The sequence below is a fragment of the Lates calcarifer genome, linkage group LG10 (genome assembly GCF_001640805.2).
Source record: "Lates calcarifer isolate ASB-BC8 linkage group LG10, TLL_Latcal_v3, whole genome shotgun sequence".
Classification (NCBI taxonomy): Eukaryota; Metazoa; Chordata; class Actinopteri; family Centropomidae; genus Lates; species Lates calcarifer.
This window is the reverse complement of record NC_066842.1, coordinates 8,100,638-8,124,142: the sequence shown is the minus strand read 5'-3', so window position 1 is coordinate 8,124,142 and position 23,505 is coordinate 8,100,638. Positions and strand designations below refer to the sequence as shown.

Sequence of the window (23,505 nt, the reverse complement as noted above, 5' to 3'; positions counted from 1 at the left end):
TTGTGAGAGTTTCACAGATGGATCATTCTACAACCTTATACACTGAAAAAAACAAAATAAAAATCTGATAAATATTTTCATTTTCCCAACACATTAATCTTTTGCTGCTGGTGACACAACTGCAGTCGGTGCTGAAACTGGGAATGTAAAAAGCTGGGTCATGAAACTCATCCGGCTGACAACATTGGTTGCATTTCTGTCTAAGGTTTTGTTGCCAGGTAGTGCAAGATGGCACTGGTATTGCAGACAGTGATCAAAAAAGTGTATAGTTGGGAATAGGCACCTTCTTTGGCTCATGTCAGCTATGATATAAAACACAAGCATACCATATGTCTGCTCCCCCCTTTTCAAACTCATATCTGTGAACCTGCTGCTTTCAACTCGGCACGCACGCACACACACACAAACGCAAGCACAGTACACACATGTTCCTATTTGTGAGCTGGCAGGGAAAATTCTTGAAGATATAATCTTTACAACATTTGTAACTAGGAATTCATTGCATTCAGCTCTCAGTACGCCCCCTCAGAAAAGCTAACATTTTACATCAATCTGTTCCCTCAGGGTAGGAAAAAGTGTAATGATGGTGAAACTAAAAGAAACAGGTGTTCTTCTTGCTATGGGTATCTTTGAAGGTGTTGAGAGTTACAGAAAGATTGTGAATCACTGCTAATTGCATGAAATTATAGTTGCAGGGTGCAAAATGAACTCATTCTAGAGTAGCTTCAGCCAACAATGTTGCAGTACTACTTTGAAGGGTTGTAGATGTCATGAATTATGGAATAACGGGGGTATTTCTAGATGTTAACTGAACAATGACTGGTTTACTGGAAATGCTGTAGGAGATTTACAGAAAGCTTACTTGATTATGATGTTTGGGGTACATTCAAAAGCAAATTGTTTATTTAACATGAAAAAAAAAAGCCAACTCAGTTTCAAATCTACCAAATTAAAAACTTAAGGAAACTGACATTAGCTAAAGCTATATGCCGCTTGGAGACTTTTCGGATTAAACCCACTGAGCCAAATGAGGTCAGAATATGAGTGTAGAGCCTGTCTTATTGTTTCTTAGAAGGTTGTTGTGCAGCTTTCTTTACAACAGCTCTTCTCTGAACACAAGATTTACTGAAGTGATTTAATTTTCATTTTAATTGATAGCATAGCCACCATCTCTAATTACAAAATGCACATACCCTACAGTTGAGCTGCTCAACTGAAGCCACCAAAACAAAAGCATTTGCAACAGATATTCACATGAGGCAGTGGCAGTTGTTTTATCAGAAAAAGCAGCCGTGACTAAACCAATTTAGAGTAGACAAATAAAAGTCATTTATATTCTTTGACAGACAAAAACCAATAACCAGGATAAATAATGGAAAAGCCAAGGGAAATATCTGACTGATAATAAATCCTGGAACTTCTTTCATATTATTTCAGTAACTTAATATACAGTGCTGTGTATATTAAGTTGCTGAAATACTGTACTGTGTATTCCTGGCTGCGTTCTGTTTGTGGAACACATATCAAGCCAGTTATAACCTGACTGGATTATTCATGTTGTGTCTTTCATACTTATATTTATTCAAAGTATGTGAAAGGTCTGAGACGCTCACCTCTGCTGTTTGATGTAAGCCAAGATTTTAAGGATGAGTCTAAGCATATGTTGTATAACACTGAAATAACATAGGCTCCATTAGATACTCATTTCACCAGACTCTTGGTTAGTTTGGATCCTTTTCAACCTGGACAGGTAGTACACATTCAGCTTGTATGAGCCTGCTTGCTTGAGGTAATTTTTGGTGGAAATACTGGTGACATTTCCATAGTACTCTGTCTTTTGATTCAGTATCAACTGTGGCACTGTGAGTATCAGTATCCAAGTATTAGTTACCATTGGAGGGCATGGGTTTCATTTGCTAGCCCTCAGTAACTGGGCTAGAAAATACAGTCAACAGATGGACATCTGCCACTGTGGCGAATAGGTCTGCCAGGAGTTAAAGGGTTTGACTGGCAGGCAGAGTTTTGAGTGACATGTGCCAGACGGCACCTTGCCTCAAACTCAGTGTGACTGCCGAGCCTATGGACAAAGCAAAGAGAGCCATCAAGACTGTCTAACATGATTTCAGAGGGAAATACTGTACTTTTAAAGCCACTAGGTTTACTCCACTTAATGCTACTGTTGTCCTATTGCTTATAGTCATTTTTTTGCTCAGGTCTGTTTTTACTTATATTTATTTGCTTTTATTTTAATTGACATGCTTTACATTGTCATTATCCTTTTAAACAATTTTCTTGATTTTAAGGTGCCCACTTCACACCTGGCCAGGGACTCTAATAATATATTATTAATTTACAAACCAGAAACTGAATATCTATAAGCTACATTGCACAATATGCTATAATATATGCTAGCATTATTTATGATACATTGCATTCAATATTTCTTAGAAATGGGAGTTAAACATGTTTCCTGTGGTTGTCAGTGGGTTGTGACCACAGTTGTTTTGCCATCAGGTCATGCTTACAGTGAATTACGTACACAAGCCACATATCTCTAAATATATTGCTGTGACTTATTCACAGGACTGGAAAAGGTTAGTTTCCACATGACTTTGACAAAGTTTTTTGTCTTCTTCTGAGAACTGAAAGTAGACTCTTGGCTAATAGTTTCCTGCCCACTGAAGATTCACTTCTGTTAAAAGGCTTGAGATTTGTAATTTATATGCCAGTTATATTCTGGGTTGCAAACATAAGGACACATCTTGGCAGGACTGGCTCTTGATTGCAACTTGAATATACTAGACTAAGGATAATTAAACCCTCAAGTGATTATTAATTTTTTGACAAAATTCAGAAAGGACATCCTGTATACCATGGCTTGTTTTTCTGCTACACTTGGTGTCATCATTCTGTCGGGATTTATCAACCTCACAGCAGCAAGCAAGGACATCTGTGACTTCTATGCTAAAGCTGGACAGAGTCTGACATTGCCCTTCTTCTATGAGGGACTGACAAACACACATGTGCTGAAATGGACTCACAATAACACAATCATTTTTTTCAGACAGCAAGGCAGAGTGTCTGTTGGAAAAACAGAGGACATTTCTGCAACTGGATCTCTTTTGTTGAAGAACCTTCAGTTCTCAAGTGCCGGGGCCTATAAAGCAAATGTGCTGCATCCAAATGGTACCTCTGCTAAAAAATGGAGTGCTCATCTCTGTATGATAGACAAAGTGTCAAAACCTCAGCTCACTTATGTCTGTGACTTCAAGTCTAGTGCTGTTAATCTAAACTGCATTGTAGCCAAACCTCAGGGTTTGGTGTTCTCATGGACACTCGATGAAAAGACATTAACAAGCGAAACAAAACAAACTTTGAGCGTATCACTGGCACAGTTGAAAGGACAGAGGAGCTTCACATGTAGCGTGGCAAACAAAGTCAGCCAGGAGAGGAGTGATGCTGTTCGTCCAACCTGTATAAGTCCATCACCATCACCACCACCTTCTCTTTGTTTTACAAGGAAAACTGTTGTGGCAGTGGTAACAGGAGGAGTAAGTCTGATTCTGCTCTTGCTCATCATAATCATCATATTATGTTGTTGCCACAGACGCAGCAAAACCCAGATGAGGCTCAGGGAGAAAGGGGAACTCAGAATGCTCTCTCTAAACAAGCAGGAGCCAGACTCCATCAGCCCAGAGTATGAGACTATGCATCCAACTGAGGACTCTCCGCCTCCGAGCCCCAAGCCCTCACCAAGAGCCTGTTACAAGAATGTTTCTGAGCCTGAAGCTCAGACTGGAAACGGGCCTCTACAGCTATCCACAGCTGCTGAGGGACGACAACCTTCACCTGTGCCAAAGCCGAGGACAAAGAATCCCCAGACATCAAACATCTGAATGTGCTTCCCCTTCTCGCCATCCCAGAAAGACATTTGTGGCTTGATAACAAACAACTGAGGCAAAATGAAGAAAACTACTTAAGTCCACAATCTTAACTGACACATTCTTTATCACTGTGATGCTTCAGTGAATACAATATATTGACAATGAATTATCTGTGTCCAGTATCAATGGGCTAAATCACAATTTGCTGTGGGCCTGGGAGGGAGAATGTGAGGCTGCAAAATCTTCTTTCTTGGCCACTTTAAATGTAATATCATGGCTTATCTATGCTGAAGTTTGTGTTTTTCATGTTTTAAAGTTAGCATTATTCTGTCTTATTGTCAGACTTACTTAACCCTGTGGTGCTCAGTCTCAGACCCATTGGTTTCAACTGAAGACATAAATCTCTAAAAACAGGTCACAAAAACAACAGGGCAGTGTAGTTTATAGCAATCATTTCTCAAACAAAAGTGAATTGTGTATTTATTGGGGACTATTTTCAGCTGCAACACTTTTGTTACTTTAGTGACTATTTTCGGCTGCAGAACTGTGAATGTGGGACTGACTTAAAATAAACTGCAGTGGCTGTGCTCATGGTAATGAAGGAACGTGTCACAGACTGCAGCAGTGTGGCTCACTTATGGCAGTTTGGTCTTTTAATGGAATTTGACAGTAAGAAACACACAGAATATCACCAGACTTATCATTTAACTTTGTTTTTGTAAATATGAATTGATATGGTATGAAAGCTTTAGTAAGCATGACATGGACACAAATAGAAGAAATGTACATTTATCTTTATCTGCTGTCTGAGCTACTTTGCCCTGTAATCTTTCAAGATTAACAGTTAGGTTTTTTGGAATATAATCATGCTGTATGTTTACGTACATGGTTTGCAATAAATATAGTTGTCAAAAATGATCATTTATATCTCCTATTTATATGGAAAACTACATAAATCAGCTTATCTGTGTCAAACACTGCCCTTTGTTCCAGCTTCTTACATGTCAGCATTCTTGCACTTATGAAAATTTGCTTGCTCGCAAGAAGTTATTAAAGGGGAAAAAATCAATAGAGGAATGGATTAGCTAAGGCAAATATCTGTTATCTCCAATGGGTAAATGGTAATCCACACATGAAAGTGTTTGCTGTCTCGCCTAATGCTGTGTGACAGCCACATAATGGTATCCCCCTGAGCGTCATCGCCTAAAACTTACAAGCCAATGTCATCTTTTGTCAGGCCCTGCTCCACTCCTGCTCTCTTTACATGGCTGAAATTTCAGTCCAGCCGGCAGGGATTTGGCAGTAAAGCTGGTATCTGCTCCTGGAACAATGCCATTTGTCTTTCTTGAGAAATGCTGAGACTTGGCTGGCAACACGCCACATCACTTCCCCTCACCAGCTAAAAATGTACATGATATACATAGACAGACAGAGCAACCCACATGCATATACGTAGGCGTACTGTTATTCCCGCACACAGTTCACACACACACACACACACACACACACACACACACACACACACAGGAGTGTATTTCATGATACAACTTAATGAAACACATCTCATATGTCTTTGCCAGATCTGCCCTGGAAATGGAAGGGAAATACTTTTGAAATGTGTTTAATCAGTGGCTCTTGGAGTCTAGAGGATATACCCTTTTGATCTTGGAGTGTGTGTGTCCAGGAAAAGGGTCAATTACCCATGGAAAGTATTTATACTCATGTCAGATCATTCTTATTACAGTTCTCTAGTTGTCACGGGCTGCCAAGTCTGGGGAAAGTACAAACCAAATCAGAAAATCAGAGGTCAGCCAGCGCAGTGGCCTTTTTCATCAGATTTGTCTGAAAATACAGAGATGTTTATGACCTATTAGCATTCTTGAGCCAACCTAGCACTCTTTGACTGGAGTCCTTTTACTGAAACTTAAAGCATACAAAGTAGTGAGCTGGTTGAAGCCACAATCTTCCAATCGCTTCCAAATTTATTGAAAAAGCAATATGGCCAATCACTTACGATATTATGACTTTAAATTCCATGTTGTTTAAAGTAATGGCCTTTTAAAAGTTATTCCATGTGGAAAATCAGTAGAAAGCTTAGGTTGTGGTCTTGCTAAGCACATCATAGGATTGTATTAAGATGGTGTTAAATCCCTTTTCAAATGTCTCATTAAGCAACAAATTCACAGAATCTGTCAATATACCAGTCCTGTTTATTTTTTATCCTCCATCTGTATACCTCACACAGTTTTTCACACACTTTTTTCTTTTCTTTTTTTTTACAGCACATGCAATTTGTGGACTGGCTTTGCACAGTCTGTGGCTGTCTGCAACACACCAAATCAATTTCGCAAATTTGCTGAGGAATCAGGCTGCGCTGATTTTTAATGGAGGCAGAATACTTTCCAGACCTCAGCAAGATTTAGCACCTCGCAGACACTGGATGTCTGGGGCCAATGCTCAGTGCACACAAGTCTTCTAACATTTGACTGACTCTAATCTGACTTGTTAAAAGATTGTCTTTGTAGGGAAACTTGAATTTTCACCTGACCACAAATTCAGCCACGCTAGAAAAGCAGAACCCCTTGACTGGGTTCCACCAGTTTGTGTGTAAAGTCCTTGCCAAGTTCTTATGAGCAACTAGCTAGTTACAAACTAGTGATTTATTGTTTAGGGCTGAAACATTAAAGCTAAGGAACATCTTAACTAGAAAAGACTTTACCAAAGTTATGTGTAAATTGGTTTACAAAGAAATATCAACTATATAGACACAACGTCACAGGAGCATCACAAGCTGAAACCAAAACATGATGTAGGTCTGACTGTGTTTTTTCAGAGAGGCTAGTATTCATTTGTGATTTTGGTAATTTGAAGTATGTTGAATAGGATGTATGGTGAATCACCCAAAAGCTTCCTAGTTTTTATTATTGTGACACAGCATTTGAATCAAGTGCCATTTCAGGTGTGTGATTGTATGTGACCACATCCCATTATATGTTTTGGTCTCCACTCCAAATGGCTAACACATTAGCTATTTAACGTTAAAAAAAGAAAAACATTGAAGACAGCTGTACCTTAGAGGGGATTTTCCACACAGTGTCTTCATCAGAGAATTGTGACAGTTTAAAGCTGGGACCTTCAGAATGGAACAACTTTGGTATGAGTCCTTAAAGGATCTGAAAAGTATAACATGTTGCTCACATAAATTTTGCACAGGCTGACATTTCAGATGAAATAAAGTGTAAACTAAAAAGCTTGTATGACAACACATCCTGTCCTAGGAAACTTTGTTATGTGTGTTTCTTTGTCATGGTTACACAAGGATAGCTTGTTCAATCTCTGTTTATAAAATGATTTTATTTATTTATTTATTTTTTTTACCGGATTTCCTTAACAGAGCAGTTCCTCAGTCTGCTCCTTGCCAAATATTCAATTGCTGTCTACTTTAACATGGTAGAAGAGATTCCTGCACAGCCTGATTCTATCAAAACCTGTGACTAACAGGTTCCCAGCACATCTATGATCTGCATCCTAACAATTTTATAATTTTCTTCATGAATAACTCAAACTTGCAGAAGCACATTTTTCAGCAGGGCGTTGGAGGAAAAATAACAGAGGATGATTGCCTTGAAAAGTTTGACAGGTTTTTGGATTTACTTTTATGTTCTGCTAACGCCTGCACTTCTGAAAAACAGTTCATTAGAACTGAGTTTATGGGCCTACTGAGGTCATGGAGCAGTAATACAAACATATAATGTATCTTGCTATAGCTCTGTATAGTGGCCTCTCCTTTTTTAGGGAAATTCACAATTATCACCTTAATACTAACTTTGGCCTAATGTGAAATTGCTGGTTGAGTCTCAAATTTGGCATTTGCAGTGGTTAGGAATGCATGCATAAATCACTTTGATACCATATCATGTGTCCAGGAAATGAGACACCGAGGTCATGCAGGAAGATGAGATGGACAGAATCAATGTTCAGACCATATCATCAGTAAGTAGAACAAATATTCGCATAATTTCATACTAATGCCTCAGCAGCTGCTCTGAGCCAAAGGGCCTGGCTTGTGAAAAGAGAAAAAGCTGGGAAAACAACAGCCCTTTGTCAGACTGATCTTTAGACAGGAGCGCTGCTGCCATTTGTAGCCAGTGAAGGAATGTGACAGCACCAAGGTCTATGGACATGATACAGAACATCACTGCTCTCAGCAAATATTTTAAAAATAGTTCAGTACATAAAGATCTGCTATAATGTGGTGTGTTCTGTATGGATCAACTGGGAATAATGAGTAATGCATTGCCATGCTTTCCTCATTGTTAACTCCACTTTTAGCATGAGGGGGTGTAGACAGCTATATGCCTCCTCTGACACTAGTGATGCCATCTTTTCACCTGCCAATAAGGAGCTTCATCAGATGCAATGCGGGGTATTTTATTCTATTTCCCCTAGACTGCACCCACCATTTTCCATGCAGGAGTGTCAACCAAACATTGTTGCTAGTGTGGCAACACAGACTTGATCCCTCACTGTCTTCCCACCTGCCTAAAAATTGCTGGAGGGCTCTCCACCACCCATGTAAAGATACTCAGGCAACTTATTCTGGCAGAAAATAATGACTTTCCTCTTTTTAAGGCAATATTTTCTTGAAAGTAAACAGGTCATTGCAGCATTTCATATTTAATTTTCCATATTTCCATATTTTTTAATATTTCCATATTTAAAAAAATCAGTTCCATTTTTTTAAATGAAAAAACATCTGTAAAAAGCATCTGCCTCAATTTATCCATTATACATATCAAGATGTCAGTATCCACAAATAGAGGTGTAGTACATAATGTTACATATTTGGTTGCAAGATAGACAAAAACACTGCCAGGGGAAAACATGAAGAAATCCCCATAGTTATTTGTGCAAACCACCAAGCTGTTCAATTAGAATGGTCTTAAGCCCATCTAAATCCTGTTTGTGTTCATTTCCCATTCATTCCTAAGTGCATAATGTTGTAATTGACATCACCTCAAACTCTACATAAAATCCTGTCTACTAGTTCTCTAATTATACTTATTTTGGTGCTTTTGAGCATGCATCAACTCCAAATTGTCTGCTGCCATTAAATAGCTGTTGTTGTATCCTTTTGTACATGTTTCAAATGGGTTTATGCAACCAGTTGGGCAGAAATAAGGCCGTTAGCAGGTTCCAACAAAGGCCTGCTTTGCAGTTTTTAAAGACCAAGTCTGTACTTTTACCACTCCAATGTCTCTGTATTGCTTCAAGTAGTGTGATTGTGTTTAGATCAAGTGAGAGATGTCTACAGTGGTTACAGGATGCCTTACAGGATAGTGTCTTGTCTGTTTGTTATCCCTCACCAGGTGTATCTCACAGCTTGTCTCCATCTTGGGCGCTGCTACGAATTCCAGGTGAAGCTGCCATGCAGGGGATGAGTCTAAACAAACATTCCAGGAGAATCAGCTGTAGACAAAAGAAAGGGGGTAAACTCCAGTCCACAGATTCTGCAAAGGAGGCCTATCATTTCCACCACCACCACAGCTCTGTAATAAAAATGCTTCCATCAGCCAAATTACCCATCTACAGTCTTGCACCTGATATAAATCAGATGGAAGAAAAATTCCACCTCCAGCTCTAATAAGCATCTTGTGTGCACAGACTCAATGTTCATACAGAGATCAAACATTTCTGTAACATTCTTGGATATATATAGTATGTGTGTGCCAACACAAAATTACAACCTGGCAAAAAACAAAAGAAGAGAAAAATCAACACCCTGCTGCTTATGATGTACATTTTGCACAATAAGGACTTTTTGCTTTGACATGTAGGGCAAAAGCATTTAAGATGATTCACCCAGATAGCTATAATTCCTTTTTAGAGCACCAAGGAGAGATAATTTGGATAGTTTGAAGCCTTTGTCTTGGTCTACGGGCCTATCTCATCTCAGAGAAAACGACCCTTTAAGCCATATTGTGTGTGTGGACTCATGCAGGGATAACAGCATGTCAGTGAAGGGCCATGTAACAATAGGTCAAGATGAGAGAGGTGTAAAGGTGCGACAGAGGACTAACAACACAAGGTTTTGCTTTGGCTATGCCGTGTCTATCTAACAAAGCATCAACACTTCATTGGCCTCTCTGTGTGGCCTCAGTTTGTTCAAACATCTTTGAAAGGTACTCTGCCTTTGCAGTGGCCTCATAGTGGAAAATTGCCTTGAAAAGTACTTTATCACCAAAATAGATAAGAGCTTTGGACAAAATGCGTGTTTGCAGGTTATTTATTGCTGCCATGGAGACAAACTGGTTGAGTGAATTGCTCAGAAAAAAAGTAAGCACTCAAATTAAAGTTGGCCAACAATAGACATTTACTACAGTACCTCTAAATAGGAAGTAAAACATTTTATTGCTGTTGCATGAGACATATGCCATTGTTAGTCTTTTTTATTCAGTCTTAAAAGCAGCATTAATATAAATAACAGTAATAAATCAGTACTAATAGGTACAAAGCCATTTACAACAAGCAAGGGCATTTTTAGCTGTCTATGAAGTCAGGAGTGGTAACAGAGACTAAAGAAATAGAGAATAGAAAATAATATAATTGAGTATTGATAGACTGCAAAACTTTATGTACTACTATTTAGTACTATTATGTACTATATCACAATTTATGATTATCAGAAAGAAACAGTAAAAATCTGAGCTACAAATCAGTATGCAAAGCTGATACTGATGCATGTCTGTCTAATTAGAATACATCTAATAATGTGTCTAACAAGTTGTCTAGGCCAATTAATCTGAGTCAAATCTTGTCCTTATGGCAAATGACAGACAGTCTGGTTAAAGTGGCCACTGATGCTGCACTCTCTGCCAGTAAATGTGTCGTAAGCAGCTGGGTAGTGTACGTTATTGGGCTGTGGTACCATATGGAGTGCTAAAGCCGAATCAGAAATCCTACTGCCAGCGTGGCATGTGAAAAAGCTCATGAATTTTTCTTACAGGACACATTATATTTCATTCAACACTGGGCACTCCATGTGAAAAATAGGAACAATGGGTTGAAGACATAAGGCTTGAATTTGAGGTTCTTTTGAAAACAATTGCAGGGATGCTTCAGTACAGAAAGGAGCTACATGCCAGCGGAAAGATTGATCAGCAGTCTTTTCACATAAAAGTCAAGAATCCATGCTGGTTACTTTGGACATATCAGAGCAGCCACCAGTTTGATTTATTCCTTACTCACAGAGCATGCAGTTTCTCAGGGAAAACTAATTCTTCTTTTCCTTAAAAGAAATATTCCATATCTCTCACAGTTAGCAGAGAACATAAGCTTTTTAAGGAATCAATGGTACATCATCTCAAAATGCAATCCTTAGATTCAAGAGGAGCCAGATGCTACGTACAACAATTGATTCTGGGCCTGGATCCATGTTCTACATTTCACTTTATTTAATCTATCACAAACCTCTACACATGTGCAGTTCAAACACACATCCAGACATGAATTTAATCAGTTGTAAAACACATCCCTAGTAGAAATTATGGGTTTGGAGGCCTTTTTTTTTTTTTCATGAGCGCTCAGACTTGTCATAGTCTAAACAGGAAAAACTTGGGTCAGTTGAAGTGCTGCTTTTCTCCACTTCTCAAACTGATTCAAATACAGAAATCAGTTATATCTATTTATCCCTTGCAGTGTCATGGAGGGGAGGGAACCTATCCTGCACATTGGTTGATTACATGGAAAACACATATTGCACACAGGCAGGTAACCATTTGCACTCACCCCTATGGCGGTCTCAGAATCAACTAACCAGCATGTCTCTGGGCTGTGTGAGGAAATCCACACAGTCAGTGAGCACATGCAAACTATATGTAAAATAAAGGTGTAAAATCCCTCCAATTATACACTTGACTTCAAAAGTCAATTTAATCCCTCGGCTTTTGGTCCTGGGCAATCTGAATCTCTACTCCCCCACTATCCCTCAAATGCATAGATCTCATCATGTTCCCCCAAATCCTCTTCTCAAAACTCAGTATTAGAGGCACTGAGTAGTTGGATATACTCAGAAATTAATATAAGTACATGTAAGTAAATGTAAGTGTATTCTAAAATATGAAGATGGTTCTTAGAGGCTGGAGAGCTCTGTTAGAGACTATGGAGTGAAAAAAGCATGTCATTGGCTATTGTAGTGCCCTGTTGAAGTGGCTTTGTCTGTGTTTGAGTAGCACTACCGCTAGACAGACTGGAATGAGTGGCCCTCTCGCCATGCTAGTGGTGTGTGTGTGTGTGTGTGTGTGTGTGTGTGTGTAGAAACGGAGAGAGTTGTGAGCAGAGTTGACTGTGTGAAGCACACACACAATCAAACTAATAGACTCATACAAAGACATGCCCAGACACACACACACACATTGTCCAGACAGGAAGACATGCTCAACACAACACAGTGGCACTTAGACTGGCTCTTAATTAGAGCAGGTAGACAGAGGGGTGGAGATGTTTTTTTTTTTTTTTTTTGGTTGGGGGGGCTTTTGAAGGATGAATAGCTGGATGATATGGGGCTTTCTTGTGGGTTAAACATGATCACACCATCATACAACGAAACAATGATTGATAATAATGACAGAAGTTATTTTCATTGAGTTCTGGTCCTGTGCAACCAAACAGGAATTTCCCATTTTTCTCTTGTCCAGAGATCATATCTTCCCTTGACAGAGGAGGGTTAGTCTAGATGTCTCTCGGGTACAAGAAACCAGAACCTATTATTTAGTCAAGCACAGAAAAAAAGTGGCTTATGAGAGCAGAGGACCTTCAGAGAAGTGATTGATGTGAGTTAACCCTGTCAAATGTGGGGTTATGGATCAGTGCAAAATGGGACATAAATCACTTCCAAATGGTTTTACCTACTACTGTTCAGATCAGACTGATACACTCTTTGCTCTCTCTGCCATCTCTGTGAATTATCGCTTTATTGAACCATTTCAGATATTTTTATACGTGCAGTAAAATTGCAGGAGTTAGTTTGGTGCACAAGTATTGAGGGCAACAGTGCCCTCATTAGCTCAATATAAGCAAAGGCACTGTGTCCAATTTTTCTCCTTCAATCACATAATGTTAATCCAAATTGGACTTGCATGTTTTATGAAGGTGACAAGATATAGAAATTACCATAAACCATTACACTAAATAAGGAAACATTTCAGATTTTAGTTTGCTAAAAAGTCACAGACAAATAAATCTACAGTATGTTGTCCTAGAAAATGATGTTAGTTCTGTTTGGTATCAACTAGACCCCAGAGAGGTTTAACTGCCTGTTAAATATCTTATAAATAAACTGTTAATACACAGCAATAAGAAATAAACCATATGAAAATCCAATGCACTTAATAGTGTTTTCTCAGCTGGAGCCTTTGATACCAGAAGTGGTGTGACACTTTCTGTAGACTACTGAAACACGTTCGAGTTTAAAGGTGATAAAACAATGTTTAATTTTATTTTTGAGCTGTTAACCACAGTCTTGCCCCCCCCCCCCAAAAAAAGACACATTATCATAAAGGTTCTTCAAGAGGTGACTTCTCTGTCTCTGAGGAAGAGCTCTTTGGCTGTGTATGCATGCCCTCTTGTTTGAAAAAAAAAAAAAAAAAATCTGGTCCTCTTCAGCAGGAAAACAATTGAGTATGGAAAAACGGACATAATCTATTCTGAGCTACCTTGACAAAAATTCCCTCATGACCGCTAACGTCTTTTTCATAAGCGAATTTTTCCACTGATTGTCGCTTCTTTTTCGCGCACAGTATGAAACCCCCAAAATGCTGAAGCCACATGAACGAAAATGTGGGACTGTTATTTTGGAGGATTTGTATGGTCTGTTGTCTATGTCATTACATGACAGGGTGTGTGTGACTCTACTGTATATACCTCACAGGCCTCTTGTTAGTGTGAAATGCAGGAGAACAAAGGCAACATTCTGTTAAGAGGTTTAATATACCCAGGTGACGTGAGCCACAACAGTGTGTAAAAATCTCCAGAAAGCTCATTTGATTGGAGTGTTAAGCTGTTAAATATAATAAGCTCACCCCCCTTCTCCTGTTATCAAGAGTCCTGCCTGCTAGTTTCACACACAAAATACCGGCCGCAGCTTGCAGCTATAGCCACGTCTGGCCTTTGCCTCATTCATTCTAACTATGCTGACATGGGGCAACATTTTCCAGGCTGCTTAACAGCCTTTAGTTTTACAATGGGAAAGTATTTTCTGCAATGAAAACACTGCCACTGGTCATAATGTGTGCATTTCCTAAGTGACTGTCAGCAGGCTTTTATGACTATTTTGCTTTGTTCACTGTGAGAACCAAAGCTGTAGCTTTGGTTGTGTAACAAATAGAGCACTTTGAGCTCAACAATGGCAACAAAATGTGACTCATCAAACAATACCTTGCTGTATTGCATGAAGTCTTAACAAAGATCCCTGAGCAGATATGAAAATCCTCTAGTGAATGTGTTCTGTTCTCTGCTCCCCTGAATGTGTGATTCACACCAGAGTCTCACGTTCACAGATCAAACAATGCAAGTCCATTTTTCACCACACAACATGTGTGTATGGGCTATTGGCACATACTTGTGGACCCCAGGGGTCCGACACCAACCCCCCCCCCCCCCACCCCCTTCATACCTCCTCCAGTTGGACCATGCCCATCTCTGACAACATACCACCCAGCCATGTGCAAGTGAATAGGTGGTCAGCTCTGGACCGAGGCTGCAGTCCCCCACACATCGCATGCAGCTGTTACAAAATGGACACTCTAGATGTGTAACACAATACCTAAAAATGACCTCATTCAGTCTCAGCCAGTTAAAGTCAAAGCTGACACTATTTCCTTCAAAAGGGTTGGCAGTCAGACTGACAGTACAGTCTATAATGCCTATGAGGCAAAGTGCCAGCAACTTCTACCCCCCAAAGTACTGATAGCCCAGTTGGCAGTGGAGATAACTGTGTAATTGTGTGTGGTTTTCATGGATTTTGAAGCAGACATGGTGCATCAAAAGATGAAACTGATACTGTTCAAGCCCAACTGTTCCACTATAGGATATGTGTGTATGAGTGAGAGGTGGGAGGGAGTTATGTGAGTATGTGTGAGGTATACAAGGATTTGAGCTTACTTAAACAACCTCCTCCTACTGCAACAACTTTCACTGTGAAAATCATTTCAAGGTCCGCTGAACTAGGAAACTGCTGAACACTGTTTGTGTTCACTGCTGTTTATACAGTAGTGCATTCCCTACACTGTAGTGAGAATACAGAAACGGCTGGAGTTCATAAAATACCTAAAAGTGGAGAGAGTGGATTAAATCCACAATATGTATTAACCAGCAAATTATCAGTCAGTCAGTCAGGTACCTGTCACACACGCACGCACACACACACACGCGCGCAACAAGGCAAAGGCAGCACATATATGACACATGATGCACAGTGTAGAATATATTTGTAGGAATTAAAAAGTGTATGTATTTGCTCCTTATCTCACAGTTAACCTTATATGAGTCTCCAGAAACAATCTTTGAAGTAAGTTGTGGTTTTTTAATGTTTTACCACCATCTGCTGGTCAGAAATGACGATGCCTCATAAGTCTTGCACCGGACTTAATCATATTTCCACATTAATTCATTTCCACTGAAAGTTAGTGTAAATGCTACAGTGTTAAATTCTAAAGAATGATTTTACAAAAATCAACAAAATTGTAAGGGTATTCATCTCTAGGCATTTCAATGAGAAATATTTGAGATTTTTATTCAAAAATTGTTGGTCTTCTTCATTCAAACCCATTTTATTATTGTTAAAACTCACCCTGTAGGCCTTTTTCTCTGAAGACTTTTGATGCGTCTCAACAGGAATAGCACAGGTGTAAATAATAACATGAGTGATGGATGAATTCCATTAGCTGTGTTGGTTTCAGGGTCCCGGTATAGTGCCTGCTGGTTCACTGTCAAACTGTCATGACTTTACTGCACATGACTAAAATAGAGCCATCGTTAGTGTTATGAGTAACACCTGTGTTTTTTCCTACACTGACAATTCTTGTCTGTCTGCTGTGAAAAAAACCCTACTCTAAGGCAGTGTAAAAACATAAACACATAGCACACTATATAAATACCCTGCAGCAAATCACAATGCAGTAAACACACAAAAAGCAAAAAGATACTATTCTCAATACAACCAATAAGGACTGCAGCAAATACAGTGGTTTAGAGAGGAAATAAATGGTAATATTTTTACTGTCTCTTTCAGGTGTTGCTGCTCAGTGTGTTCATCAGTCAGAAGTATTCTTTGCAGTAATTTACACAGAGAAAAAGATTTTAGAGGCACGTAGGAAGAATGATATGGTGAATAAGCCTGCCCCTGTTATTGTGCTGATTCTAGACATTTTCAGTGGTAAGCTGAGGTCACTATGTCTTATCACCTCCTTTAGAAGCAATTTTGTTCTGGCAGTCTTTGTGATAACACCCTAACCCTAAACCTACATAACATAACATAACATAACATAACATAACATCAATATCCAAGGCCACATTTCACTAACGTCACATATTCCTGGTGATTATGGACATATTTATTCATCAAGACTCATGTGTACTTGCTCCAGAGCCTCAGTATCTGTCAACAGCACATTAGATGTAAGGTCTTATTTGATACACTAGGGGTCACTGTTTTCTCAGTTTAAGGAAATAATGTTTCTTTGGGCCACTAGGTTGATGTTGTTTGTCATTTAGTGTAGAAATACAATTGTAATATAAGTTTGTGAGTATGTCATGAAATATTCTGTTAGTTAGTTAGTTAGCTTTTAGAAATGTATTTTAGAGACAGTTATAGCTATAGTCTTATTGCAATAGTAAATTAAATACATAGGGATAATATTGTATTGAAACCTGGCTGTCAAAAACAGTGTAAACCTCATGTGATGTGATTTAGCTCAATTCAGTTAAAAAAAAAAACTATTTCATAACATGTAAACTTGAACTTGCATCAAAGATTTCAAATGTACCATTATTTAAGTGTGTTGTTTCAATCAGTGAGAACCACAGTGGTCTCTGGATACGTGCTCTTTAGAGCAGGTTGCAGCTGCAGATTGCACAGGAATGTCTGTGCTGTTACCTCAAAGCAGACTCTGCTTCATGGTAAACATCAATCATTAGTGTCTTTTATGAGGATTCTCAGTGCATGTTTGTGTTTTTCAGCTCAGTCATTAAAGATGTCTGGTTTATGCTCACAGCAAGAAGCCAGGGAAGTTTTTTCTCCTAACTTGTCCAAAGCCTGGAGAGGCTGGAAGCACCTCAGCACAGCTTGATTTCACTGGAAAACTGCTTTTGAGGGGAGTTGTTGTCGTGCTTCAGGATCCTTCCAAATCCCGAGATTAGATTTTAGGAACCAAGGCAGGCTTCTGGCAAGGAATCAAAGCAGTTCTTGAGGGTCCACAGTATCTGTTTTCATTTAATGTACAAAGCTATCTCTGTGCAATGAGCCCTGGAAAAGTGGCTTGTATATAAACAGTTTGCCTTTTGCTGAAGTACCTGCACCTTTATTACAGTCATTTTGGTGACATAATTCCTCAAAAATGGTACTTTCCACCTAGTTTCTAAAGCTCACTTAGTGCTTACCTCATTCTTTGATTCAACATAACAACTTGATGAGTCACCGGGCACTTGACAGCTTCAGCTGTTTCCAGATCTCAAGAATACGCGTACTTCAGTGAGAAATCGACTTAAAGGTATTTGCTCTGTTTATGTGTCTCTTAAGTGGAAAGTGAACTCAAGAAAGTCATGTTATGGAAATGCAACCTGCACCACTAAGTGAATCCACATGGAGCCACAATCTGGCAAGCACAAGCACCCAGCCAGCGCTGACCTTCTGCCTTCCTTTATTAACCAATTGGCCTCTCTGTGGCAGAGAGAAACTTTGCAGTGGTGATGAGAAAGACTTAAGCTTTTTTTCTGTGTAATATTTTAAGTCCCCATCCATTCAAAAATGTGTTTGGAAGTGTGATGTGGAAACTTTAAAACTCCAGTGCACATTCACAGAGAACGGACTGTACAGTGAGGTAGTTAAACTAGTCTAGTAGTTAAACTTTTAAAATGAACAATATTTACATTTTCATATATTGTTGCTCTTTCAGTGAGAGAGAAAGATACAATCTTACAGTTTTTGGACTAGGTAATTGAACTTTTTTGTGGAGAAATCATAGCAGACAATGAGAAATTTCTGTGCAAACAAAAGAAACATCAATCAAACTGTGAGTCAGCTGAAAAGCATGTTTAATTAATACTTATTTTTTGACAGCGTTAGTATAGTAGCACGACATACAGTATTGGTACGATTAGTAACCATAGCACCAGAATCAATCATTCATTTCTTTTATACAGGCTACATACATACTGAAGGTACATATGATTCTTAAAAACATCTTTGGATAAAGCATGGCAAACAAGCACACTGTTTCTCTATTCAGTACCAATGCCCATTCAATATTTAGCACACTGTTTACAATTCAAGTATGAATATTAAAAATACACATATATCATAAGTTACACATCTTAATGGTTATTACAAAAAACAAACAGGATTACATTTCTACAAAATTTATGGCACATAGTGCATCAAGTATTCTTTAAATTTCTGATACAGACCTCATAGCACAATTGACCATCATAAAAATGAATGATAGCCAAAGGTTTTCTAGCTGCTCATTGACTGCTCATTTTCATTTATTTTCAGCCATTCTTTAAATCAAAAGAAGCTGCATTGTCTGAGAAGAAAAGAAAAATCTGCATCTATCTTCTAACTTTGGTTAAAGCTTAACATCAGAGTACCAGCATGTTAGGTTGCTTATAGTAGTGGTACTGGTCAAAGTCATTTATGATGTGTTAAGTACAACTCAAGGTCAGATTTTCTTGTGCAGCGGTTTATCTGATATATCTGGCAACCTTGCAGCTATTTTTTCAGCCACATTAATAAGAGGACCATGGTATGCATTTATGGGCAGATGTTACATCTGCTGAAGAGACTTCTAGGCCAAACCCTGTCAGTTAGTGGAGTGGAGTGAACTGAAGCTCTGCCACAGCAAGTATTATTCCCAAAGCCAGTGTTTTCGTTCTCAAGATCAGAGGTAATTCCAGTAGTTCAAAAGCACCATTCAAAAGATCCTCATTTAAGGTTAGTGGTTACACACTACAAACAGCAGGCTAATACCTTTTTTTAAGCAAAGCAGACATAGAGCAAAAACATCAGACAATGGCTTCTCTGTTGGTAGTAGTCATTGTACCTTAAAACACAGAATGTATCTACAAGTCAATACAGAATAAATATGATCAGACATAAATATATTACAACACATATCTCAGTAGAGTATGGATGCTTGTGAGAGGTAGGGGTTGCAGGTACCTACAGTAGGCCCAGTGGAGGGTATGACGTGAGACATCACACCTGATACTGTGTCACGGCGTAACAGATGAGAACTTGTCTGTGTGACGTAATAGAGGAATAACACTAATGAAATTCTAAAAATAAAACTATTCTCATGGTTTAAAAAAAGCCACGGAAAAAATCTATATTGTACATAAACACTAAGAAATATTGAAGTATTTCAGTTATTTCCTTACAGCACTGGTGTTTAGTTTGCCTCTATGACAGTGGCATGTCAGTTAGTGGACTGTCCATCAAGGTTTCAGTAGTTTTGTGAAATGACTGACAACAGATGACAGCAGACAGGCTAAAAATATACAAAAATGAATACTAAAATGATCTGTAGTTGGTCTCAGGGCTCCCAATGTTCTTCCTATATTTTGACCTCTGACCTCTGGCAGGTCTAGAGGATATCAGTAGTTAGTTGCTACATTACTCTTTCTATAAGTCTTAAGCCCTAATAGTTAGACCGTTTAGGAAATAAACTTACGACTGTTGCCAGTCTTTGTGCTAAGCTAAGCTAACTGGCTGCTGGTGGCAGCTTCATATTAGTGTACAGATATGAGAGTGGTATTGAACTTCTTATTTAATTTTTGACCAGAAAGTAAATAAATGTGTATGCCAAAATGTTGAACTACTCCTTTAAACTTGTGTAAGGCCAAGACTTTCTGTGGCATAGCATTTAGTAGTCACACACACACAAAAAAAAACAAACCTATGAGTTTATATTACATATTTTTATATGAACCTAATAGCTGTCATAATGTAAATCAATAACATAGCCATCCCTTACATACTATTCTGGTGTCTGTCTGCAGTGCTTCTTCATCACTAGAGGATTGCAATGATTAAAGTAGACATACAGTATGTTGATTTTTAGACTGTCTCACCAGTTGTAAATCAGTCAGATAAGTGGTGCTTAAACACAGTAGCTGTAAATATAAATATCTATGTCCCATGGAAGGTAACATAAAACAAGATTAGTTCCAGGTACTTCATGATGGAATTCTGGCCATTTTACCAGAAAATGTGTTTTTCACAAAATACACTTCACTTCACAAAATACTGTAAGAGAAAGTTGTTGTTTTTTTAAGATGAAAATGTGCTTCTTGCAGAGAGAGGATAAGTCTGTTAGATTAATCTACTGTTTGTGTGGTTGCTTTCCCAATTTTTGAAGTTCTATATCTGTTTGAAAAAAAATGTATAACAGAATCAGAAAAAAACATTTTAAATTTAAAAGCAGAGATGTGTTTGATAGCCACAATACTAGCTGGCTCCTCTTCAGAGTTAGCAGTTTGGATGAAGGACCTGATGATGGCCCTGTGGTACTGCACAGTACCTAATGTCTTGTATGTTTTAGCTGCCATTTGGGAACTCGGGATGTTACTATAGGATGATTACTGTTAAATGCTCCTACAGGCTCAAACAAATCACTATTATTTCATGTTCCTGGGCTACTGTCTTCAGGATAGATTTAGGGGTTTGGTCTCTGCATGGCCCTCAGTGGACTTCAAGGAGTAGGCCGTTGTGAGCCTGGGGAATGCACTTCCCACAGAAACCACCACAGCGGCCATAGATTCTTGTTCCGTCCTACAGACAGAGACAAATGAGAGAGGAAAGAGTGGGCAAAGGGCAGCTTTTTACGCAGAGAATAAGAGCTTCATAAATGTCAGTGGGGATTCCTCTTCAGTGAATCAGACAGAAACACAACATGGCAATTCAAATGTCATTTCAGAGCTATCCCAAGGCCTAACATGAAGCACAATTATCCCAGTAAATTGACAACTTTACAGTCATAGGAAAATCCATTAAGTAAGAGCCACATGGTGTCAGCCATACAAAAGACAACCAATTTATAAATCTGCTGTTAGCTTCTTACCTCAGATCTGTGGACTTTGACAGAAACATAGTTGCCCTGCGATGTCCACTTGGTGGCCTCAGCCACTTTGAGGCCAGTGCCAATCAGATTGATGCTGAACTGGCCCTGTGAACGTACATCATACTGAGTTATTTCAGAGCAGTTATTTCACCAGGAAGATCAAGTGTTCTCATATTTGCAGAAATGTTCTATGGATATAACTGCAGAGTGATGGGCTTACACACATACTACAGATACAGTGTGCTGATGAGTATATTCAACTACTCCAACAGAGTAATAAAGCAGTTGAAAGTTATTATCCACACTCCTCAAATGGACATTCCAAGGAGGTCCAAAGAATTAAAGTAGCAAATATTAGTAAAAAATCTCTCTTCTTCGACTTTCACTCTACTAACAAACACATGGCACAACAAAGTCACGTGATACATTGCTATGAGGCCATAATGTACAGTATTTCACTAACCTGTGGACACTTGGCTGCACTATAACAATCTCCTGCTGAAGCAAAGGGCACAGGTCGACCAAATAGAGTCTGGGAAAACTGGAGGTCTGTGACTGATAAACAGAAAAGATACAGATCTAGAGTCACATTGTGTAACAGCAGAGGTAAACACAGTGAAGAGTGAAGACAGCTGCTTAGAAGTAAATAACCACATAGATAGCCACAGAAGATCAGCAACTATGGTTTATGCAGTTAAACTTCATTGCAGGGGTTGATGTCACTTAACTGTCACTTTGCCAGACGTTTTTACTCTTTCAAAAAAAAAAAATGTTTCCACTAAAAGATTCTCACAGTCAAGCTGGAGTTTGAATCTGAGAACGAATACACTTATCAAATCTTCTGTCAAGTCTATTCAAGTTTAGTGTTCAACATTCTTTAAGTTCCCTTCAGAGAACTCAAATTAGAAGTTGGTATTCTATGCAATCTTACCCTGCGATTGTCACACATGATAGCCACAAGAAGTACATTATCCTGCCCTCCCTTCACACTGCCTGCATTAAATGATGAGTTCATGAGATGCACAAGGCACATTGAGGCAGTGCTTCTTCATGATCTTCCCTTCATCTTGAACTCATTATCCCCCCCAGGTCTCTTCAAGCCGCCTGAAAGCCAAATGAGTACCATGCAGTGGGAGGGTAGGAACATGTGCTGTCAGGACCCAGACTAGACGAAGAGGATGGGAGGATGACTGTGTAAGTTCCAATCCAACTTCCTCTCTAAGCACACACACACAGAGACACACACTGTACACTAATCCGCATACTCTAATCAAAGGCATACTTGGACCCAACAGGGAAGGTGGAGCTGACTGTTATAATGAGCAGAGGAGAATGGCCCGAAGATGTGTGTGCTTAAGTCTGAGAAAGTGTGATTGCTTGCATGCAAGTATAAGTAAGGGTTTCATACTGATGGTGCGGCATGCATGGGTGTGCATGCCTCTTGTGTCTTGTCTTGCGTACACTCGCCCAAGAAAAGGTGTCTGTGACTATGTGTCTGTGCTTGAGAGCAGACACGTACGTCTGTATGTACACGCACGCATTCCTTTATTCTCATGCTCACGTGTTTGTGCTGAGAGGCCCGGGTTTCAAGTCCTCGCCTAGTGATGGGAACACGGAACACTGAAAGGTCATTATTTTGATTTCAGAGGAGAGAGTGTGGGGAAAAGCAGCACACACTGCATTTGGACAGCCCAGACTTTTGAAGGAGAGCTTATTAGCACTATGGGACGAGGCGTATGGGGGTTAAAACAACACTGATGTGTGGTCTCTCATTACAGTAGACGGTGTAAGGCAATCACACTGTAATTACGCACTCATTATCCTCAGGGAGCTGAGGTCCAGGCGAACTTTGTGGAAGAGTGTGTATCCCGCTGCTGAGTAGTCATTCCTGCAGTTGCAATCTTGTCTTCGGCTGCCATTGTACGGGCATTCGAAAGGATTCAGCAGCCTTTGGATTCAGGAAAATGAGTGTTAGGATTTCTTTAAGACAAACACAGCAATCTGAACACTCCTACAAATGCTATATTTTATACACCTGGTGTTACAAGCAGCATAATAATTCTGATTCATACATTACATAATCCCATTCAAAGCCACACTGAGTCGCTTCAATCATCACTGCATTATACACACCTGTGTCCATACACCTCTGAGTAGTTGTCTGTTTGACCGCTGCGCAAGGTCACATACTCCTTGGGGAAATCAGTCTGCATCTCAGCACAGTAAATCTAAGGCCAAACACATTGAGATGATATATGAGCACCTGTGGGGAGGTTGCCGGTTGA

The 23,505-nt window shown here is 39.2% G+C and overlaps 2 protein-coding genes across 2 annotated transcripts in view; one reads left to right on the top strand and one right to left on the bottom strand.

Annotated features, from left to right (window-relative positions):
* Nucleotides 1-2,707: 2,707 nt before the first annotated feature.
* LOC108888477 (T-cell surface antigen CD2-like) lies at nucleotides 2,708-4,802 on the top strand. Its single transcript, XM_018684467.2, has one exon. It carries the CDS (start codon nucleotides 2,874-2,876, stop codon nucleotides 3,894-3,896), a length of 1,023 nt encoding a protein of 340 aa, XP_018539983.1. The 5' UTR covers nucleotides 2,708-2,873; the 3' UTR covers nucleotides 3,897-4,802.
* A 13,376-nt stretch (nucleotides 4,803-18,178) lies between these two features.
* LOC108888549 (A disintegrin and metalloproteinase with thrombospondin motifs 20) overlaps nucleotides 18,179-23,505 on the bottom strand; it is a 77,006-nt gene continuing 71,679 nt past the window's right edge. The window contains exons 35-39 of the mRNA XM_018684595.2: nucleotides 23,354-23,448; nucleotides 23,035-23,168; nucleotides 21,684-21,775; nucleotides 21,221-21,325; nucleotides 18,179-20,931 (exon numbers count right to left, since the gene is read on the bottom strand). Of these exons, the coding sequence (XP_018540111.1) occupies nucleotides 20,842-20,931; nucleotides 21,221-21,325; nucleotides 21,684-21,775; nucleotides 23,035-23,168; nucleotides 23,354-23,448 (516 nt within the window). The 3' untranslated portion in view covers nucleotides 18,179-20,841. The remainder of the gene's footprint in view (nucleotides 20,932-21,220; nucleotides 21,326-21,683; nucleotides 21,776-23,034; nucleotides 23,169-23,353; nucleotides 23,449-23,505) is intronic.